This window comes from Leuciscus leuciscus (genome assembly GCF_965113295.1).
Source record: "Leuciscus leuciscus genome assembly, chromosome: 11".
NCBI lineage: Eukaryota > Metazoa > Chordata > Actinopteri > Cypriniformes > Leuciscidae > Leuciscus > Leuciscus leuciscus.
Window position 1 is genome coordinate 23,059,931 of NC_138735.1, and position 17,500 is coordinate 23,077,430.

The window sequence follows — 17,500 nt, forward strand, 5'->3', positions numbered from 1 at the left end:
CTTCAGGGACCGGAAGATACACAGAGGAAGTCTCAGGAATGCAGTGGTTTTTAAATGTGGATCATAGTAAAGTCTTCAATGCTTCCCAGATGACTGAAAAGTCAAAACAAGCATCACAGATTAATACATATAAAAATAATTTTAGATAGTAAAAGTAACATTTAACAGGCATCTTTTTATTTTATTTATTTTTATTAATAAATGTAATAAGATGGAGAAGAAATATTTTAAAATATAATATAATACATTGTTGATCTTTTATATAAAAAAAAAATCAAAAATCAATAATTGACATTAAATGTAAACCAAGACTAAGTACTTAAACCTTTTAAAAACATGTTATTTGAAAATAAATAAATATGTTGGCTGGAATAAAATATTTTATTTCAGCTAGTTGCCAAGGCAATATTTCTCATTTTCATTTAGTTTAACTTGATGCACTAAAATAACTCAAATAAATATGTTGACTGGAATAAAATATTTTATTTCAGCTAGTTGCCAAGGCAGTATTTCTCATTTTCATTTAGTTTAACTTGATGCACTAAAATAACTCAAACAAAAAATTAATAAAAATTTAGAAAAACTATAGACATATTTAGAAAAAAAAATACTAAACTTTAACTTAAATTAAAATGAAAGCAGAAAATGTAAAAAATAAAAACTAATTTAAAATATTGATTAAAAAACTATAATAGCATCTCAATGATACTAAAATAAGACTGATGTGTGAACATCTAAATGGCTGGGAAATTCGATTCATTCACAAAATAGTTTCATTTAAATACATGCCCTAACCTCTTTTCCAGGAAAGCTAATGGTTTTGAGTTTCGTCAGCGATAGTGAAATCTCGTCTCAAATGAATCATCTGTAATGTGTTTTGACTGCACATAATAGACTTTCCACCGCCCTCACAGAGGCCCCGCCCTCCGCGCACAAGCCCCGCCTCTCTGACCTGTCTTCTTCACAGCAGAGCTCCGCCCCTCCCCCCTCAGCCGTGGTAATGACATTCACTCAGTCGTGCCAGAGACCTCTGCGGGACTACCCCCATGTTCCCACACCTATGACACTTTCACATCTCACAACAAACTGTGAAGGCACCCCTCGAAAGATTTCAATTGCCGAAAAAATAGTCGGGTTTTTAGAATTAGTGGTAATAAAAATATTTAGGTTCTGCCCATTTGAAATATGATCAACACTATGTTAAAAGAAATATACATTGTTATCTTATCTAACAGCGATTTAACTAAATGATCTATAATCGCAGTCGATTACTGTCGATTATCAAATGTCATATATATATATATATGAGCAATCTTAAAAATCTATATAAAAATAGATTCAAATAGGCAATAAAATACAACTGAAACAGTCGAAAATAATCCTGTAAAATCATAAAGGAGGCATTCTATGTAATGGCACGGGAGGGTGCAATATCCATGAGAAACTTAATATGATAATCATAAAAAATATTGAAAATACGTTCTTTCGTTGTAGAGAATGTAAACCCACATAAAACAACATATATTCAAGCTTACCTTTAAATCTGAAGATTCCATCCACAGTTTTTTTTTGACGAGAAGCGAAGGAAAGCGCGTGAGATATTTGTGTTTTTATTTCATGGGATTCCGTGTCGGAGTTCACAATCGAGCGAGCGCCCGTCGCCCTGCCGCTGATAACACTGGTGCTGCTGACTTCATGCTGATAGACTTACAACGTCAATTCACAACCCAACAACCTACGTCACCCGACGGGCTGCCACGGCTAGACGGCGTGATTTAGAGGAGGAAGTCTGTCTGTCTATCTGGGGGGCGTTGCCAGCATTTCTATAAGCCCCGCCCTTAACCTAATCACTGATTGGTTAAGCTCTCTCAATGACTACTGAACTGTCCAATTGCAGTCGGTCGCTCCTATTCTGGCTCTACCAGCTAGTCATAGCAACCGCAGCAAGAGTAGGAGGTCTGTCTAGCGATCTAGGGTTTACATGTGGTAAACATTCAAGAATTATTGTGAACCGTGGAAATGGACTTTTGACTCTAAAGCTTATAGTTTCTAAGATAGCCTTTGTGACAACTTTCCATTCTGATAACTAACCCTATAGTCTCCTTGTGTGATTATTTTTAAAAACGTATTCTTAATCATTTAACGTTACTAGATTGCAAATAGTTTTTTTCTATATTGCTAGCTATATTTTTCTAAAATCATTGTACGTCATATCCATATCATTGTTTAGTCGTTGTCTATGTATATTTAGTTCAATCATTTTAGTCCTGTCATTCAGCATCATTTACTGTGACTAACACAGATTGTAAGTTGCTAATTCATCCTTTGGCCTTTGTTTACATAAATCATGTATTTTCACATTATGTCATAGTGCTTAGCATTCACAAGCTGGTACTAAGTAAATATTAAGTGCTTTTGTTTACCTCCAACCTCCAGTATTTACCAGTTGATGCCAAATCCTTTTTTTAATTTATGTAAATATATATTTGATACAAGATGGTTTTATGAATGAATGGAGTGGCCATTCAGGTCCACAAAATATCACTCGATATATTGTATTTGAGCATAAGTATATCTTTACTTTCTGTTTACATTTTGTGTAATGATTCCTCCAGACAACCATTTGCATTCCCTTTCTTCTTTGTGTCCTTTTCCATGTGGACATTAGCATAAGGCAAATGGCTCTAGTTTGACTTTCATTTGCGTCAAAGTTAGCATTTCTATAGTTTAGCTGCTAACATGTTGTAAATTCACACCCTGACCTATGCCTGGATTACTCAATTCAGAGGAAACACCCTAATGGTTAGACTTTTGTGCAACTGTGTGTTAGAAACAAAGAATGTGTAAGCATCATAAAATTATGATCCTTAAGTAAATAATTTAAGGGTCACCATTACGAAAACGTCTGTAACACTAGTTGGCCGCTGTGTGTGTTTTCCAGGAAAGCTATTTTGTGTTTTTTCTTCAGTCTGAGACTAATTTAATGTCCTTTTGAAGCCTTTGGCTTTTACTTTTCATTACTTCCAGTCTCTCAGATAAACCTTTTCAAAGCACTGGAATAAACAACAACAGTTTCTCTGCTATTTTGAGAGGGAATTGGAAAGTGGCAAAGGGTTGAAAAGCAATAGGTAAAGTGGCAGACCTGGAGGAAAAACAAGTGTAATTCAATCTATCCAGGAAGAGAAAGAAGAAACTTTTTAAAAAAAATATCTTTCCGTACCTTAAAGCAATATAGTCATGGTTTCTGAATTATGTGCAGTGCAAACACAAGTTATTAAAAGTGTCCAAAAAAACAACATTGCTGAACAGTGCATTAGAGTATAGTCGGAAAAATTGTTGGATGAAGGGACTGAGACTCAATCAGCTACATTAATTTACCAGGGAATTGAATCATTTCTTTTATTAATTTCTTTGCCCTCACCTATCGTCTTCCTTTCATTATGTTGTCACTCTCCCCTTGCCAAGCAACAGGACTCTGATTCGTATTTTTGGAACCTTCAAAGCAGACGGCTCCCAGAATATACACAGAGGACAAAACAAAGAGAGAAAAATCCTTGTTGCTAAGGAACAGAGAAACAGATCACCAGGAGGACCGCTTGCATGAAATAATAGACCAAATTAAGCTGAATTACTACACCGTGCCTCTCAATTGTAATAACTCAATGTGTGTTTGGCACTGAAGACATTAAAAGAAATAAAAATAATGGTACACTTTAGTCTAGTTTGCATGCATATAACAAACACACTATCATTATATTCTGTAAATTATTCTGTCATTTTAATATACATAGTCAGTATACTGTCTTTTAGGGAGTATTTGCATTTACATCACATCTAATCAATGACAATGCCCAGAGTTCAAAACAACATCATAAACCTAAAAGTCATACAGGTATATTTCACAAAGACTTGGTGAATATACATTTAGAACATAAGGTCACATCGGGAAGTCCATCGAAATTAGCTGCACTTTTAAAATTAAAAAGCAAACTAAATAATGTTCATCTGTTGTCGGCAGTATTCTAACCTTTATTCTTGCACAACTGAAGAAGTTTCTAAAATACATGTTTAACCTGAAAGGGGGAAAAGGCATTCATGAGATTATTGTGCTTGTTATGTATGGAGAAGTTTTGTTTCACTGAATATAATTTGGGTTTTATACCTGCTTTTGTCTTCTCTTGATTTGCATTTCTTGCTGTTGTTTTGCCCTGACCTCTTCCAGAGTTAGGCATCCACCTGGGGAAATAGTAGACATGGTTAAACCAGTCTACAAATTATTATTTTCTATGAAAATATTGATTATATTTACTAATTGATGCATCTAGAAACAGATGTAGTCAATGTCTGATAGGGTGTTTGACTGTGTCAAATGTGGTAATCCAGGGATCGTCTGTGATGTTTAGTATTTGTAAGTTACCACACTCATTAATGGTTTTACAATTGTGTAAGACCTATCCTGGGATGAGTTTCCCAAAAGCATCATTAGCCAATGGTCACAAGTTTTGTTGAACTCGGTTGGTAACGAGGGAACTCGCATCTATATTATATAGTTGCTTTTGGGAAATGCATCCCTGATGTCTTTCTTTGAATATAGTACTTGTTCCATGTCATTACATTGTAAAGCATGAGAAACAAATGGAGAAAAAAACCAAACATTTTTGACAAAATATATTTTAATCATATATTATGCTATATCCACTGTAGTGGACACCACTCAGTTGTTTAAAAAATGTAAAAAAAAAATAATAATAATTCATTCACCAATCATTTTTTAGGTTTCAGGATTTAAAAAAAACAAATGTTGTTATGAAAGATATAATGGAATGACCTGATATACCAATTTACTTTATGTAATATGTGGGTAAAATGTCAAAAAATTCATACACTGTATCTAATTTGCATTTTAATGTGTTCCTGGGGCAACATTTAATGAAAAAAGAAGTGTAATAATTGGCAACATTTTCATAATAATATCTAATATTTCATAGGAATATTGATATATCATTTCTTTCCCTATTCACTAGTCTCCCAAAATGCCTGATAAACATGATTTAAGTGTATAAAATCAATGCCCTGTTTTTTAACATAAAGTCATGTTTTAATTTGAAACCCCGTTACATTTTCCTGAGATGTTGATTTATTCAATTTGAAAATGAGTTAGATTTAAATGATAATTACAAAATATTATAATATTTCCATAAGAGTGCTAAATTTGATCACTTAATTAATGTCAGTCATTTTTAAAGATCAAGGAGAAGTTGTTGTCATAGTGAAACTGTTAAAACTGTGACATGTATGGTGTCAGAGAAATTCACAAATATATAATGTCCACTACAGTGAACAAAAATCTATTCCTGGGTCCCAGTAAGATAAAAAAAAAAAAGGCACTTTAACTCCCCCTAGTGGTGATGACACATTCTTTTTATTTGAATCCTTTCAAACAGACTTTGCATATTTGTTTTCTGACATGATTGGTGATTGACTCACCCACAGTACTAGGAGATATGGAAATATAACCCATGGCCCGACTCAAGCGCAGATCCTCCAGAGCTGCCAGTTCTGCTTCTGCTTCTGTTAAACAGCCAAGCATTCAGTCAGTGAGTGTTGACAACTTAACCTTCTATCATTTAAAGCTTAAAAAACAGGAAATATCACATCTTTAAATAGTGTTACCTACAAAAACATACAATTTATTCAGTATAATAACCTATAAGGATGATTGTGCTCTTGTTACTTTGAAGTAAGTGTAAAACTTACAGTTGGCCACATTAACATCAAATAGGCTAGTAACTTTTTACTTTCTTTTAAAATTATGTGAGGATAGGATCATTGGAGACAGAGATTATTTGTTGTAAAAAAATTTAAACAAATACCAACTGAACTGAAAAAAGATTGTAAATTGTAATACTTCAATTGTGACACTATTATTTAGAAGTTAAAAAGTAATGGAAGAAAAGACAAAGAAGCACTCTTTAAAATAATGAATTAAAGACAGATAAGAATGCTATAATTTTTCATTTAACTGGATTGAAAAATCACCCATTCAGTGAGAAATAAAAAGGAAATGAGAGATGTTGAAGCACAGCATATTCCCAACTTACTTTGCTGAATGTCTTGTCTTTTCTTTGGGTTTGGTGCAAATACTGTAAATGCTTTTTGACTGCCATACAAAAAGGAAAACAAGTCAGAGAGCAAAACAAGCTCTAAAGGATTTACTTTTGGCAACTATTTACTACACAGTTTAATGCTGATGCTTGGATTAAGACCTGATCCACCATATGTTTTTTGGGGCCTCTGGCACTGTATAGCATTCCTCCTACCTGTGGATTTCATAAAGAGAATGTGATTTTGGTTGTTCCTTCGGTGCACACGTTGCAGGTTTTGACCTCGGTGAAGTCTCGGACTGTTTCTCCTTTATTGCTTTAGTGCTTCTCTCCGTCGCTTTGGGTTTGTATTCGGTGACACATCTTGGGCAGCTTGAGGCCCTTTTGCGGTGACCGACACCGACATCTCTGCTTCTGACGGCAGGTGTTGTTTCGGCTGTATTGCTTTTCTTGTTCAGATGCTTAGGTTTCGTTTCAACAGGTTTCGGCTTTATAAGTCTCGTGTCCGGCATATTTAAGTTACAGGGTTAACATTGAGGCAATCAACCTCTCATCTGTCTCTCACCTATCCGAAAATTTCCGTATTCCGGTAAAGGAACTTTTTCTTGAATGCAAAAAAAAAAAATGAGGAGCTTCAAATAAGAAATGATCAAAGCCGTGCGTGTTAAGTTTAGTGGACAACCGTGAACAGCGCAACCGCGTGCATGTGATCCGATTATAATGAGCGCGCAAGGCACACACTGTGGTGACCTCGGTATCCCATAGTAACCAATTTTACTACAACAACTAGCCTACTACTACTAATTAACAATAGGCTCATAATAATGAGATAGATACACATGATTTTTTGTGAATCTCTTTTACTTAAAAAAAAAAAAAAAAAGTGATGTGAAAATCGATATAATCACAGTATAGGCTATTTGTGTTTGTAGATCGCCTATCGAACCAAGGTGTATACTGTTGCTAGGGTTACCACCCCTGTTGGAAGCGATTTCTGAAAACATAGCCCATTGGGGGGGGGGGAACATATTGTTTTTACATATATATTTTCTAAATATTTGCTAAATATATAGTAATATTTTTTTCTAAAATCTTGTTTCGTAATTTAGAAAAAAAAATCTATTCTAAACGAAGCCTGAAACTTGCCTAATGTTGCACAATAAGAGTGTCGATGGGCTGCTCTATTCATTTTCTAAAATAAAGTTTATAAAAACTTTAGCCTCTAGCTTTTATTAAGGCGGTTTAAACCGGTGCATTGTAGACTCTAGCCTAGCTATGCAATTGTATATTTTACAGGCAGTCAGTGAAGGATCATGAAACTTGAGTGTCAGAGGGCATCAAAATTGCATCCCCCGCAAATGCTTCTCTGTGCTCGAACTCTTTTTTTGTTGGTGGTGAAACTGAACGTCTCCAACCCTGAATCCACACTGTAAAAAAAAAAAAAAAATGCATGATTTGTTATCACAACTTTTTATCTTTTGTCAAATCAACTTAGATGATTAATGCGGTTCAGATAACATACTATATTGAGTTTCTATTTATTAAACCAATCTTTTTTATTATTATTAACATTTTAAAGCAACCAACTTTATTTTTTTACAGCGCAGGCCTTTTTACAGAATCCTCCCCAAAACAAAATATGTCAAAATATAGATGTAGGCTATAACCAGTGGCTTCCACTTTCCACAAAACCACTTTCAAAGATGAAAAAAAATAAAATAAAAAAATAAAGAAAGCTCTGTGGTCATTTGCTCAGATTCACTAGGCTAATTGATTCAAGAAGCTCTATTAGCCTATTTGCATGGTATTAGCTTTACAATGGTCAAGCGACAATATAAAACATCATACAGATACATGCACGTGCACACAATAAAATTTGGTTATGATATGCGGACAAATATGCATTTTATTACTTCTGCAAAGTGTAGGTAGGTACATTTCCTCATGTATTTTTCGACGACAGAAGCGTGAACGGTCCTCCTACACTGTAAGCGGTGCTGTAACATTCACCGCCCCGATGAATTTCTATCGCTCTCTACTTTTACTTTGACGCATTAGGACATGACGGGATTGTAGCAGTCGCTGAAAACGGTCAGTGTGTGATGGGAGAAGTAGCCCGTTGACTTCGGACAGGTAGGATTACCTTGAACGATCATTAATCACACGTTAAAAGACGGATGTTTAGGAAAGGTCTGCGACCGGCTGGGTTGGAAGGGAGGAGCGCACGCTCGCGCACAGAGCATCATCATTTTCCCTTTTGACTTTCATTTTGTGTATTTCGATGCACAGCAAGTTACGGTGATTTGTAGCCGTGTGCATTTCGTGTGCTCGATAAAAGGCAGCTGCTTTTATATATATCACGCCACGCCATCATTTAGGGAAGTGCAGGTCTTCAGGGACGCACAGGGGGCTCTAGCTGTCACTGCACGAACACACGCCCATTTTCAATATATGACCAAAATAATGACCCGAGGAATGAACTAGACGTAAATGCATCGACTCTGCTAGACACAGTCGTATTCAGCGGGCTTTTTGTTGGACATATGCATTTGTTTTTTATTGCGATTTCAGCTTCTCCGTTATAGGCCGTCGAAATGTTATGACAAATACGGGGAGGTTTTTGGGAATCACAGTGGGTGTTTATTCACAAATGACTGCGGCTCGCGCATAAACATTGAAAACGCGCGTGGCATTCTGGCACCTGTGCGCGCGGCGCTTCCTGGTATGTGTCCATTAATGTCGTTCAGGTTTCACTGTTATTGCACGGACAGCCTTGGTGTTCAAGAACTATACGAATGCTTCATTTGCTCTCGGGATTTTTATTTCTATGGCTCGTATGAAACAAAGGGCAGCGCATTACTCTCGTCTTCACGGCGTAGGCATGGCGCGATTTCACATTATTAATGTAGCCGATATGTCTTGTTTTAGGCAGAAATGCTCAGATGCTTCATTTTTGTTCAGCTGCGGCCTGGTGTGAGTAGTAGTAATAATAATACACTATACATTTTTGCTCAAATTCAAGGTAAAATAATAATAATGATAATAATAAACTGGCAGCCGTGTGTTTCCAGAACTTAACCGTAAAATTACAATGATGATATTACAAGCATTGAGGGAGATGTTTTGGTGATTGTGTATTTTACTCTTCCTAACTGTATATATTATTAAACGATTTACTGTTAATATGCCAACATATGTGAGCTATTTGACCTATCAAGCATCTGAGGTCAATAGTAACAGAAAGATCACAATTACCCACACAAACACCAATCAGATTACATTAAAATAATACCATTAAAGTAAAATAAAACACCATAATGTATATAACTTATAACAAAAATAAAAGAAACTAACTTTTTTTTAATATAGAATCCAAACAAATGTCATGTTTTTTTACATGAACTTCTGAGATGTTGCTTTTCCCTTTAAATTTCCCTCAAAGGTGATTTGTACATTTTACATATTAAAAAACGTAATTTTAACATTATTTTACTGTTAAAAGATACACAGCCTATTGCTTTTTAAAAATATAATAGCCTATACATTTTCTTTATAAATTATAAGATAATTCCCTCACGTTTCAAAATAAATTTTCATGTATCGTCTTTTACACTTTGATATAGGCCTAATTTTTATTTATCATCATTTAAAAGGTAACTTACAGTTGAGTTAACCAATTAACATGGTTCTAGCTGGAACACTTAACATTCTTTGCCAGTTAAAATTATGTTTTTATAACGTAGGCTATTTCAGTGGCTATAATGATCAGATGTTAGATTCCATACTCTGTTGTTCAGTTTCAGTATTTATTTCTGCAGGTACTACGCATTTTAAATTCACAGTTCTGACAGTCTGATAGTTCCATTCTGAAACTGCGTATATTTAATGTGGGATTATCAGTTCTATTATACATACTGTACATGTATAGCATACAATAGCAGCACATACAGAATTATAATTGCACTATTAATTTGGTTAATTCAAAAGATCCCACTAATTGTACTTAATTTTATTTGAGATTTATTTCCTGATAGAAATTCAGCTAGAACTAAAACAGTGTAACATTCATTTTCTTTAGCACGCAGAAAAATTATAACTAGAAAAGGGAAGACCACGAATACCTATATGCATAATTTTTTTCTTGTTTAGTATAGTGTAGGTTTAATCGTGGGCATGGTGGTGCATGCAGATTTACTTATTAAAACACAATTATTATTGTTCACCGTTCTGCCTCCACTCTCTCCGGTCATCGATTAGTGAAACTCAGTAGACCTCTACAAGTTTTTCAGTTTCCACATCAGTCATGTGCTACCCTTCTTTCTTGTGCATAAGCAGAGTTTGTTTCAAACTGTTTGGTTGACTTAGTTTCATCTTACATAAGGTCGGAAGACAGGCCCTGTAAGCAAATACAAGAAAACTGTTGGAAATTTGCATGTTTAGCTTGAGTCTCTAGACAAATGAACTGCCTGTGGGTTACATATTGTATATGCACTTCTTTAGGAAATATATAGGTTACTACAGTCAATTGCACTGGGAAGCAGATTTTACAAATGGACAGTTGACCTCAAGCTTGATATCTTGTGTTTGAATTTTAGTACTCATGTACATATTTACGATCAACTTTATTTCAGCTTCGTGTGTCCAGATTCTCTGGAACAATGGACAAGGAGCCACAAACTAAAGCAGAACCTGCAAAGAGCACAGTCAACACAACGACCACCACAGCGGTGAACCCTTCCCATCAAGCCAATGGCACACCGAAAACTCCGCCTGCACTCACAACTGTAACCACCTTCCACAATCAACCCACCCCCACCAACAGAAAAGTGGTGCAGGTATATTTGTTCAAACCATGCTACATTTTTGATCACTTCTCCAAGTTGTCACAGAGTTGGCCCTTTTTAGCAATTGCATGTGTTAAAATTGTATATACTTGAATATTAATTTTAAACACAAGTCAATATCCAAATAATATGTGACCCTGGACCACAAAACCAGTCACATGGGTCATTTTTTGGAAATTGAGCTTTATACATCACATGAAAGCTGAATAAATAATCTTTCAATTGATGTATGGTTTGTTAGGATAGGACAATATGTGGTCGAGATACAACTATTTGAAAATCAGAAATCTGAGGGTGCAAAAAAAATTGAAATATTGAGAAAATCGCCTTTAAAGTTGTCTACTTATGTTCACGATTGTGCTGCATTCACTCACAAAAATATATTTACGGTAGGAAATGTGCAAAATATCTTCATGGAACATGATCTTTACTTAATATCCTTATGATTTTTGGCATAAAAGGAAAATCGATAATATTGACCCATATAATGTATTGTTGGCTATTGCCACAAAATATACCCGTGCGACTTGTGACTGGTTTTGTGATCCAGGGTCACATATATGCTTTTGATTATAAATGCTTTTGAAATATAATAATAATAAACATTCAAATATAATCTATTAATTGACTACTTTCACTAAACTTTGTGACGTACTTCCAATATGTTTAAATATTGCGGCTCGCTAGTTTCAGGTTATGAATGTAGTCATCTAGTTGACAAAACGGCACTTAAAATGATTGACCGCAATAAGATTTGAAAATACAGCCATTTTCAGAGACAGGACAAGAGATATTCTGATTATTGCTGTGTACAGAATTTTCCAAACTCAATGGAACGTGAAGTTTCATTACGTAAACGTGAAGTTATTCCAACCCAAACAGATCGTACAAGATTATTTTAACACAGGGTGTCTTGTGTTTACTTCAGTTTGAGACCTGATGATTAAGATCAGAACAAGCATTTATATGTATATCTGTTAAATGTTTTGATCACTATCCGGTCATTTTCATTGACAGTTATTTCACTATATGTTAATTACACGTTTGAATGGAAATTCAGGTTTGAAATATGATCATTAAAGGAATAGTGAAAAGTGTGTCATCATCTAATCACCCTCCAGTGGTTTCAAACCTGTATGAATTTCTTTCCTCTGCTGAAACACAATGGAATATATTTTGAAGAATGTCGTTAACCAGACAGTTGACGAGCCCCATAGTAGGAAAAAAATACTATAGAAGTCAGTGTGGTCAATCAACTTTTTGGTTACCGATGATTACAGCTTGGTGAGGAAATATATTTTATTTATTATTCAGAATCCACATTTGGAAAGGAAATGTATATATGTACAGGAACAATTCAGTTAATTCATGTGAACGCAGAGAACATGATTCTTTGTTTTAATCAATTGGCAATCATAAAAAGTAATCTTTTTTAAGTTTTTAATCTTCTCACAATATAATGAACCACTTTCTTCTGTAACCATAACTTCCATCTCTTCCTGAAGGTCAATCTGTCTGGGGACCGACTGGCACCTTCCTTTTCACCTAGTGAGAGACTCAGCCAAGCTTCATCTTCGCAGCAGACCCCGAAAACGGTGTGTGTGCAACAACATAGAAGCACCTGTTTTTATAGGTGCTTTCATGACATTTATGGTTTAACGTCTACTGATTTGATCCATTTCTTAACCATCAGGTTTCTCTTCCTGCTGGATCAACACCTCTTGTAAGAGGAAGTCATAATCCGATTGCTGCTACGGCCACCCGTAAGATTTCCCCTCAAGCTCTGCTTCTGGGGAAGAGCCCGAATCCGAGTCAGGCTCAGATGCTCCTGAGGGCCCAGATGGTAATGCAACCTGTCACGTCCTGTTCTGCAAATCTTAAGAGCTTCACATGCACTTTAAACGTCCTTTTACCCAGACGCCATGCCCCCTTTCACACTCACAGACGGAAACTTTGCTGGTTTCTCGACTCTTAGTGAATGCTGATCTAAAACTCTGTCGTGTGATCCTTGTTAATAAAGTATTTATTGCTTAAATCTGCTTCAGAGTGAAGCATGTATGTGCTGTGCACACATAATTGGTGTCTACAGGTTGTATTACTTTCAGCTCATGGTCTATTGTGACCAGCCTGGTATGTTGGCTTGAACAAATGGAGGGTTAGTGTCTAGAGGTCTGCACTCAATGCATGCTTGCATGTTTCTGATGAGGACAGATTTTACTCGACCACATCAAAAGCTTTTCAGTGTGCTGTGAAGTTCACCATCACACCTACACTGCACAAGCACAACAGGCAGGAAATAACAGCCTTCTATTTTGCACCACTGGGACTTTTTCTTTATCTTTTTAGCTTCTCTCTTTTTCTTTCTCTCTTTCATTTTTCTCTTTTTCTGTGCTTGCCATCTGGCAGTTGATTCTAACGTCTGCTGTGCGGCCTGATGTACCTGCCCTCTCCTCCTCCTCCTCTTCCTTCTCCTCCTCTTCCTCCACCCCTTCCTCTTCCTCACCTCGATTTCCTTCCACACAGGTGAGCTCGATTATGTATGGTCATGTGATAGAGGCATCTGGTCTACAGAATTTAAAGGGATAGTTCACTCAAAAATGAAATGTTGTCATTTACTTCACCTTGAACTTACTTTCTTCCATGCAACACAAAACGAAAATTTAGGAGAATCTCTGAAATGTTTCATACTATACTGTGAAATTGAATGCAGACTAATGGTGACAAGGTCCCAAAAAATTTGAGATTATTATTTTTTGAAAATCTTCCCCTCCGCAACAGCTCTCAAATCTCTTTCACTTTATTGACAATAAAAATGGCACATTAATGTGTAATTTCATATAGCGTCTCATGTTTGACGTCATTGAGTTTGGTTGGCTTTTTTTTCATACAAAACTTTCGCATGACTTCTGTAAGACTTTGTAAGAATATTATCTTTAATTTGTTTTTTTTGTCATTTTGAAAATATGGAAAGAGGAACTCAGACATTTTGCTAAATATCGCCTTACACTGAAGAAAGGTTTGGAGCGACATGAGAGTGAGTAAATTATGACAAATTTTTCATTTGTAGGTGAACTATACCTTTTTTCTATGTAAATTTCATGAAACATAACCGCAAAAACAAAAGACAAGAAAATATTTTATGTTTTTCTGATGTTTTAAATCTTTGTTTATCTAGCTTATGCTACATGTGGTGTTTTTCCAAATGTATGGCATCAATATCTCTCTCATTCTATTCTATTCTGTTCTGTTCTGTTCTTCAGCTCCAGAGTCTGACTCTCCGTCCACCTCTACCTGGCACCCTTACCATTCCTCCGAACTTACCACTGAAACCCACAACGTCAAGCCAACCCCCTCCGCTTTCGTGCCCAAGATTATCAAACTTCCTTCTGAGAGCCAGCCAGCCAGCGAATGCTCCAGGGAAAGAGGGAGCAACTAAGACAGAAAGCCCAACAGCTCAAACGAAAGCAACACCTGTTCGCCATCTTACGGTTCCACCTCCATGTAAGCAGCCACATACGTATCTCTCTCTACATAATGCAAATATTTGAAAAACATGTTCAAAAAAGTTTGGAGTCTGTAATATTTTTTAATGAATACTTTTATTCAGCAAGAACACATTCAATTAATCAAAAGTGACATTTATAATGTTACAAACGACAATAAATGCTGTTCTTCGGAACTTTCTATTCATCAAAGAATACTGGGGGAAAAAATCCACATCTAAAATAAAAGTTTTTGTTTACATAATACGTGTGTGTATATATATATATATATATATATATATATATATATATACAATATATACAGTATAAATACACAAAGACATATTTATAATATATATTATATTAATAATTATATTATAAATATTATAATAAATACACATAGATCATGTGTACAAAGACTTATGTTTGATGTGATTAATCGCCAGTAATCGATTTGACAGCACTAATTAAAATAGAAAACAGTTATTTAAAAAAATTACAATAACATTTCACAATATTACTGTTATTACTGGATTCTCGATCACATAAATGCAGCCTTGGTGAGAATAAGAGACCTTTTTTATAAATGTATAGGACTAAAAGCCCATGTTGGAGAGATATGTTGGAATAAAAAGCTGAATTGCGAACTGTGAATTTTTTTTCTTATTTTTTCTTGTGTCTCCAGCCCTGTACGCACCTGCACAGGCCCACGCCTTAGCAAAACAGAAGCTGAACAGCAGCGGTCTCAAGAGACCCCACAGCCAAATCAGCATCCCCCAGCACCCCTTCAATCAGAGGCATACACCCCCCAACTCACCCCCCGCCACACCAAAGAAGCCTCTTCCAGAGTTAAAGCGCTGCCCGTCCACCCAGCCATCACAAAGCATGTCGGCGCAGAGCGCTTCAGTGCCCATCACAGTTCCTTCCCCTGCGAGGTCTCACCTCACACCCCCTACCCTGACTTTGCCCTTGAGGTCTTCCTCACCCGGTGGATCCTTACTGGCCACAAAACAGCTGCTGAGGATCGCGTTGTCCTCTGCATCTGCCCAGTGCACCAACGGCCAATCAAAAACAGCCTCTGTGTCCCCGCCCCACGATCACATCCAATCGAAGCCGCTCGTCTTGCCTGTGCTCTCTAAACCAGAATGCCCTGCCCAGCCGCTACGGACTACAAACCCATGCCCACAGCTGGTGCAGCTGTCGCCCTCCAGACAAACCACAGCGGCCACACCTCTCATCACCACCCCTCCGCTGGCGTCTCCGCAAAGGGCGTCTCCTCCTTCTCCAGTGCTGCCCCTGGTGTCCACCAGCAGCATTCTCGCGCCGCCACAATCCCCTTTGACCTCACAGAGCCCCACGCAAACGGCCCAGACGTTAAAAGACTCAAAAGACAGAAAGGAAGACCAGAAGGAGAAGGATGTACCAGACCAGACTCCTCAAGATCTGAAATGTCCAGCACCCCAAAAGAAAATCCCCCAGGCTGTTGCCGTAGATCAGCCGTCAAGTGAAACTTCGGAGAAGGTTAGAAGAAGCACAGTGCATGTTCACTCAAACATCTTGGCCAATATGGGTTATTCAATGGCTGATATGATATCTAGAGAACAAGATAGACATATATAAAAGACAATTTAATGATGGCAAATGATGCATAGACAAATTGCTGAAATTGAACAAACAGTTATTTTACTTGAAATTTGCTCAAAATTGGAAATGATACAAGGGGAAGTTATCTTTCAATACCCATAATCTCAAAATGCCACATATGTTCTGATTAATACTCATGGCCTATATATCGGTCTATCATTATTCATTACTTTTTTCACCAGGGTTATTATAGTTAACGAAAACTAAAACCATAAAAAACATTTCCTTTACAATTTTGTTATTTTGTTATAAAATAAACGCTAAAGGGATAGTTCGCCCAAAAATGAAAATGTTGTAATCATTTACTCACCTTAATGTTGTTCCAAACTTGTATGAGTTTCTTTCTTCTGCTGAACACAAAATAAGATATTTTAAAGAATGTTGGTAATCAAAAAGTTGACAGTAGCCATTGACTTCCAAAGTAGGAAAAAGAATACAATGGAAGTCAAAAAGAATTTGAAATATGAACTAAACAATAATAGTATATTAATGATGCTACTACAGTAACGCTGTTTTACTTTTACTTTATTTTGACATCTCTGCATTTCAGGTCTTGAGTAAGATGACAGTCTGCACAGAGGATTCGAGGACTGACAGCCAAATGAAGACGTCACAGAAGAATGAGACACTGTCGCCTTCGGTCGCACCATGGTCGGCTGAGAAAGATGACCAGTGTGAGGAAATGTCCACCCAGTCAGACAATCACTCAGGTACACAGTCACTTATCATCTGTATAAAAGAAATATCACAAATATTTTAAAGTAATTTTAACATTTCTTCTAGACAACGGTCAGATGAAATGGATATTTCTGCTCAAGTCTAATGCTTTTCAGATGTTTCTCCTGAGAAATAACCTAATTGTCTCACATGTGTCTCTTGTACAGTTTCAGAAGAGGTTAGTGTTAGTTAGGGTTAGGGAAATAAATTCAGTTATTTCAATATAAACTCAAACTCAAATTTGTCCAATTTATCTGAATGTGTTAGGAGAAACATCTGAGAAGGTTGGTGCTTTTATATATAACTAAGAACTCCATAAAGTGTCCTGAGATATGAAGGAGCATTTATAGATGCTGTTGGTAATATCATAACTGTCTTCATTTTTTCTAGCAATCTCCAGCCTCTCCTCTGACATGTCACCCATCCAGTCCTCCATGACTCAGCCGTTAGATATGTCTCCTGTGGACAGCTGCTTTCCTCCAAAGTTTCTCCCTGTGCCGGACAGACCACCGGTTCAGCCTCCCACCATCAGTCAAATGATTCCCACAGAGGTCCAGCAACCTTCAGGAGCGGCCAAACCTTTGGTTCTGACACACCTGGTGGAAGGATTTATCATACAGGAGGGACTGGAGCCATTCCCGGTAAACAAAACATCTATCAACCGCTGCCTGAATAACATATCTTTGTATTCATCAAAGAACTCTGGAAA

At 36.5% G+C, this 17,500-nt stretch overlaps 3 protein-coding genes across 3 annotated transcripts in view; 1 reads left to right on the forward strand and 2 right to left on the reverse strand.

The window, feature by feature from the left end:
• skilb (SKI-like proto-oncogene b) overlaps window positions 1-1,697 on the reverse strand; it is a 10,408-nt gene extending 8,711 nt beyond the window's left edge. The window contains exons 1-2 of the mRNA XM_082183641.1: window positions 1,536-1,697; window positions 1-93 (exon numbers count right to left, since the gene is read on the reverse strand). The exon at window positions 1-93 is cut by the window's left edge and continues 1,088 nt beyond it. The gene's annotated coding sequence lies outside the window, so the exon portion shown is untranslated. The remainder of the gene's footprint in view (window positions 94-1,535) is intronic.
• Window positions 1,698-1,903: 206 nt separating this feature from the next.
• On the reverse strand, window positions 1,904-6,921 carry LOC309509103 (uncharacterized protein). The gene is made up of 5 exons (XM_082183646.1): window positions 6,321-6,921; window positions 6,102-6,160; window positions 5,488-5,571; window positions 4,163-4,236; window positions 1,904-4,073 (listed from the first exon to the last, which is right to left on the reverse strand). Exons 1-5 carry the CDS (start codon window positions 6,614-6,616, stop codon window positions 4,056-4,058), a joined length of 531 nt encoding a protein of 176 aa, XP_082039772.1. The 5' UTR covers window positions 6,617-6,921; the 3' UTR covers window positions 1,904-4,055.
• A 1,914-nt stretch (window positions 6,922-8,835) lies between these two features.
• The window catches only part of LOC309509192 (polyhomeotic homolog 3), a 13,077-nt gene continuing 4,412 nt past the window's right edge, over window positions 8,836-17,500 (forward strand). Inside the window, exons 1-8 of the mRNA XM_082183779.1 lie at window positions 8,836-9,077; window positions 10,736-10,939; window positions 12,454-12,543; window positions 12,642-12,791; window positions 14,209-14,449; window positions 15,116-15,951; window positions 16,625-16,784; window positions 17,182-17,432. Coding sequence (XP_082039905.1) covers window positions 9,039-9,077; window positions 10,736-10,939; window positions 12,454-12,543; window positions 12,642-12,791; window positions 14,209-14,449; window positions 15,116-15,951; window positions 16,625-16,784; window positions 17,182-17,432 — 1,971 coding nt within the window. The 5' untranslated portion in view covers window positions 8,836-9,038. The remainder of the gene's footprint in view (window positions 9,078-10,735; window positions 10,940-12,453; window positions 12,544-12,641; window positions 12,792-14,208; window positions 14,450-15,115; window positions 15,952-16,624; window positions 16,785-17,181; window positions 17,433-17,500) is intronic.

What these genes read in the sequence shown, in the direction of transcription:
- LOC309509103 (XM_082183646.1), bottom strand. Translation starts at nt 6,616, where the DNA reads ATGCCGGACACGAGACTTATAAAGCCGAAACCTGTTGAAACGAAACCT. An exon ending in TCTCTTTATGAAATCCACAG is followed by an intron (nt 6,161 to 6,320) that starts GTAGGAGGAATG and finishes TTTGTATGGCAG; the next exon opens with TCAAAAAGCATTTACAGTAT. An exon ending in CATATCTCCTAGTACTGTGG is followed by an intron (nt 4,237 to 5,487) that starts GTGAGTCAATCA and finishes CTATTTCCCCAG; the next exon opens with GTGGATGCCTAACTCTGGAA.